Source organism: Mastomys coucha, unplaced genomic scaffold, assembly GCF_008632895.1.
Source record: "Mastomys coucha isolate ucsf_1 unplaced genomic scaffold, UCSF_Mcou_1 pScaffold23, whole genome shotgun sequence".
NCBI lineage: Eukaryota > Metazoa > Chordata > Mammalia > Rodentia > Muridae > Mastomys > Mastomys coucha.
In genome coordinates, this window is record NW_022196906.1 from 14,289,480 (window position 1) to 14,294,736 (window position 5,257).

A 5,257-nucleotide genomic window follows, 5' to 3' on the forward strand; every position below is an offset into this window, starting at 1 on the left:
TCCTGATCTTTCCAAGACTTTTATCATGAAGGGATGTTGGATTTTGACAAATGCTTTCTCAGCATCTAATGAGATGAACATATGGTTTTTTTCTTTGAGTTTGTTTACATAGTGAATTACATTGATGGATTTCAGTTAATTGAACCATTCCTGCATCCCTGGGATGAATCCTACTTGATCATGGTGGATGATCATTTTGATGTGTTCTTTGATTCAGTTTGCAAGAATTTTATTGAGTATTTTTGCATTGATATTCATAAAAGAAATTGGTCTGAATTTTTCTTTCTCCATTAGGTCTCTGTGTGGTTTAGGTATAAGAGTAATTGTGGCTTCATAGAATGAATTGGGTAGAGTGCCTTCAGTTTCTATGTTGTGGAATAGTTTGAGGAGTATTGGTATTAGGTCTTCTTTGAAGGTCTGATAAAACTCTGCACTAAACCCATCTGGTCTTGGGCTTTTTTTGGTTGGGAAACTATTAATGACTGTTTCTATTTCATTAGCTGATATGGGACTGTTTAGATCATTGATCTGATCTTGATTTAACTTTGATACCTGGTATCTGTCTAGAAAATTGTCCATTTCATTCAGGTTTTCCAGTTTTGTTGAGTATAGGCTTTTGTAGTAGGATCTTATGATTTTTTGGATTTCCTCAGTGTCTGTTGTTACATCTCTCTTTTCATTTCTGATCTTGTTAATTAGGATACTGACTCTGTGCCCTCTAGTTAGTCTGGCTAAGGGTTTATCTATTTTGTTGGTTTTCTCAAAGAACCAGCTCCTGGTTTAGTTGGTTCTTTGTATATAGTTCTTTTGTTTCTATTTGGTTGATTTCAGCCCTGAGTTTGATTATTTCCTGCCTTTAACTCCTCTTGGGTGAATTGGCTTCTTTTTGGTCTAGCGCTTGCAGGTGTGCTGTCAAATTCGCAGCACCATTTGTTAAAGGTGCTTTATCTCCAGCATATAACTTGAGGGTTGTTGTCAGGCATTATGTGGTTAAAGTTATACGTGCTTATAGGTATGTCTTTGATTTTGTTACATTGGACTACATGTCTGTTTTTAAGCCAGTACCATATGGTTTTAATTACAGTAGATATATAGACTATCTTAAGATCTGTAATTATAATCTTTTCAGCATTATTTTTTCCCTCCATATTTTCTTTTTCCTAGATTTTGACTTTTAAGGTGCAATATTAATCTTAGGATAGATTTCTTTCCATCTCTGCAGAGGTATAGATGGAGATTTTGATTGGGATTGCATTGGATCCATAAATAGCTTTTGGTAAAATAGCCATTTCTATAATATTAATTCAGCCAATTCAAGAGCATGAGCTATATTTCCATTTTCTAGTGTCTTTCCCTACTTTCAGATGTTTTCATTGTAGAGTTTCATATATTCCTTAGTTAGATCCTTCCTGCTTACTTTATTCTCTTTGAGATTTTTGTGAAGGGGAGGGTGTCTTTTTCTCTGTTTGTTTGTTGTTGCTGTATAGACTAGCTATTGATTAGTGAAAGTTGATTCTACATTCTACCACACTGCTAAATTCGTTTATTTCTAGATGCTTTATGTTAGAGGTTTTGAGATTTCTAATATGTAATATCATGTTATTTGAAAACAGGAGTAGTTTGATTTATTTTCCTAGTATCTATTTTAGTATTCTTTTGCTTCAGCTATCATTTCAAGCACAATATAAAGAAGTGGGGATAGTTGCAAGTCCTTTCTCATTCCTGATAGCAATGGGATTGCTTCATGTTTTTATATATTTAGGATGATGATGACCATGTGTTGTATATAGCTTTCATTAGGTTGAGATGTGTTCCCTCTAGTCCTACATTGTCTAGGACCCTTATAATGAAAGCATAATAAAGGTTGGATTTTATCACAAGATTTTTCTGCATTTATTGAGATCATAGTATGATTTTTTGTTTTTAAATCTATTTATCTGACTTATTGAATACGTGTGTTGAAGGTTCCTGCATCTTCTGGAAAAAGAAACTGGATCATGGGGAATAAGCTCTTTTCACATGTGTTGGTATTCTGTTTGTAAGTATTTTACTGAACATTTTTAAATCTATGTTGACCAGGATCATTGCTCTTTAGTCTTCCTTTTTGGTGAGCCTTTACCTTATGATGCTTTTGTGATGATGCTGGATCATAGAAAGAGTTCAGAAGTGTTTCTTTCTGTATTTTTAAAAATAGTTTAAGAAGATTTGGCTGTCTGCTGTAAACATCCATAGAAATTGTAAATCCATCTAGGTCTGGATAGTTTTAGCTAGAAATCTTTTTATTACTATTTCAACTTCCTAATTTATGATGAATATGTTTAGTATGATTAATTCTTCTGGGCTTAATTTTAGAGATTTGATGAATCTATAATTCATCCATTTCTTTTTTCTTACACATAGTTTAGATTTAAAGTAAGTTCTTTTAAATTAATTATTTTTATTTACTTATATTCTAGTCATTGCTCCTCCCTCCTAGTCCTGCCTCCTACAGTTCTTCATCCCTTTCTTCTTCCCCCTTGCCTCCAACAGGGTGCTCTCCTCCCACCAGGCCTCCTCCTTTCCTGAAGCTTCAAGTCTCTAGAGGATGAAGAGCATCTTCTCCCACTGAGTTCAGACCACGTAGACCTCTGCTACATATGTGCTAGGGGCCTCAGACCTGCCTGAGTATGACACTCCTGGTTGGTGGCTCAATCTCTGGGAGCTCCCTGGGGTCTGAGTTAGTTGAGACTATTGATCTTCCTTTGGAGTCAGCTTTTCCTTCAGTCTCGTCTCTGTTTTTATCCCTGCAGTTTTTTTAGATGGGAACAATTCTGGACCATAAATTTTGACTGTAGTTGGTAACCCGATCCCTCCACTTGAGGCCCTATCTATTGGAGGTGGACATTTCAAGTTCCCTCTTGGGCATTTTGGTTAAGGTCTCCCACAATGAGTCCTGAGACTCCCTCACCTCCCAGGTTTCTGGGAATTTCTAGAGGGTCTTCCTGTCTCCCACCCCTAGAAGCTGCATATTTCCATTCGTTCTCATGTCCTTTGGGTTTCTCTCCTGTTTCCCCCAAATACCATGGGGTCTTCATCACTATTGCTTTGTAGTACAGTTTGAAGTCAGGGATGGTGATTCCGCCAGAAGGTTTTCCTACTTAATCTAGTAGAAAGTTTTGAAGTATTCCCTTGTAACAATTATGCTCACTATCTAAAAGAACAACAGTAAATTACTATTCAAAATAATACAGTTTAGAGAATTGGTGTGTTCATAAAGTAGCTACCTATGACTTAAGAAAAACGTGCTATATTCTCTTTTTATTGGTTTTTTTTGCTGCAATAGTAATGATTTTTAAAAGTGAAAAAATATTATCTCCTTCTCCGTGTCATCAAAAAAGATTGCTTTATTTTTTGCATGATCTTAAACTTCTGATCCCTCATGTTCTGATTTTGGCACTCTGTTATGTTTATTTCCTCACTAATATACTTGTATAAAAGGAGATTATAACATGGAAACCAATATGTAGAGTTATAGACCAATGTAGATTGGTCTTCTCATGACACTGAAAGCTATGGATCCCAGGTGAGAACATTTTACTTGTAGTAAGTTGGACTTAAAGAATCAATGATTTTCCTTTTTTAATTATTTCTTTTACTTCTGAGATCATAGTAATACATACTTTGTCATATATTTTTCCAATAAATTTTGTTTCTCCAAAGGTGTCCAAACAATACAGAAGCACAAAATCTACCTGTTGTCTCACAATTCCATCTCATGAGCCTCTCAGAGAATCCAGAACTACAGCCTATCCTTTTTGTGCTGTTTTTATCCTTCTACATGGTCACAGTGCTTGGAAATTTGCTCATCATTCTAGCTGTGAGCTCTGACTTCCGCCTCCATACCCCCATGTATTTCTTTCTCTCCAATCTTTCCTGGTCTGACATTTGTTTGATCTCCACTACAGTCCCAAGGATGATTTGGGATATTAGAACTCAAAGCAGAGCCATCTCCTATGTGGGCTGCCTAACACAGATGTCCATGTTTATAATTTTTGGGTGTATGGATAGTATGCTTCTGACTGCAATGGCCTATGATAGGTTTGTGGCCATCTGTAACCCTCTGCATTACAAAATCATTATGAATCCTAACCTCTGTGCCTTCTTACTTTTGGCATCTGTTTTGGCCAGTCTTGTGGACTCCCAAGTGCACAATTTGATTGTGCTACAATTTACATACTTCAATGACATGGAAATCTCTAACTATTTTTGTGAACCTTCTCAACTTCTTAATCTTAACTGTTCTGAAATGTTCACCAAAAACATAGTTATACATTTTATTGGTGTCTTTTTTGGTTTATTTTCAACCTCAGGAATTATTTTCTCATACTATAAAATTATTTCTTCCATCCTGAGAATTCCATCAACAGATGGGAAGTATAAGGCCTTCTCCACCTGTGGGTCTCACCTGTCAGTTGTTTGCTTATTTTATGGAACATCCATTGGAGTATACATTGGTTCAACTGCATCAAGTTCTCCTGAAAACTGTGCAGTTGCTTCACTTATGTACACAGTAGTCACACCTATGCTTAATCCCTTCATCTACAGCCTGAGGAACAGGGACATTAAAACTGCCCTATGGCAACTGCAGAGAAGAGCAATGTAATTTCATAACACCTTCCATTATTTTTGAAGTTTGAGTTCTTAACCCAACTATTTATCTATAAAAATATAATCTCTTTGTTGTTGTGGCTTTGGTTCCACTCCACTAATACCTAAATGCATATTCCTTTAGTTTGTCTTTAATTAAATTTAATGAGAATACCTACTGATGAATTAATAAATAACATTGAACTTCACCATCCATCAGGTAAACCAATACTCCATTTCATCTCAGCCACATTGTCGGTGATTAAGGAAACAAAAATAAACTATAATAGAGATATTGACAAAAGAGAACATTTATTCATCACCATGGGAATTTAAACTACTCTTGTAACTGTTGAAGATATGGAACTTCCTCAGGAAAACTAAAAGTTGATCTTGTTTATGGTCCAACTCTACAATTCCTGGGTACTTATGCAAAGAACTACAATTCAACATATCACGAAAACAATTTCCCATCAATTTTATTGCAGCTTTACTCAACAAAAACTAAATTTTGGAGGCACCTATATTTTCAAAAACAGAAAATTGGGTAAAAAATGTGCAAATTATTTTTATACAAGGAAATATTCTTCAGACATGACAAATAAGAAAAAAAATGGATCCAGCTAGAGAT

General features: G+C 35.4%; 1 protein-coding gene across 2 annotated transcripts in view; it reads left to right on the forward strand.

Annotated features, from left to right (window-relative positions):
- The window catches only part of LOC116072772 (olfactory receptor 7E24-like), a 17,132-nt gene extending 12,389 nt beyond the window's left edge, over nucleotides 1-4,743 (forward strand). Inside the window, exon 2 of one of the 2 annotated variants that reach the window (XM_031344332.1) lies at nucleotides 3,700-4,743. In XM_031344332.1, coding sequence (XP_031200192.1) covers nucleotides 3,700-4,642 — 943 coding nt within the window. In that variant the 3' untranslated portion in view covers nucleotides 4,643-4,743. Of the gene's footprint in view, nucleotides 1-3,683 lie in introns of both variants that reach the window. The other variant, XM_031344331.1, reaches the window with a different exon arrangement.
- Nucleotides 4,744-5,257: the final 514 nt, after the last annotated feature.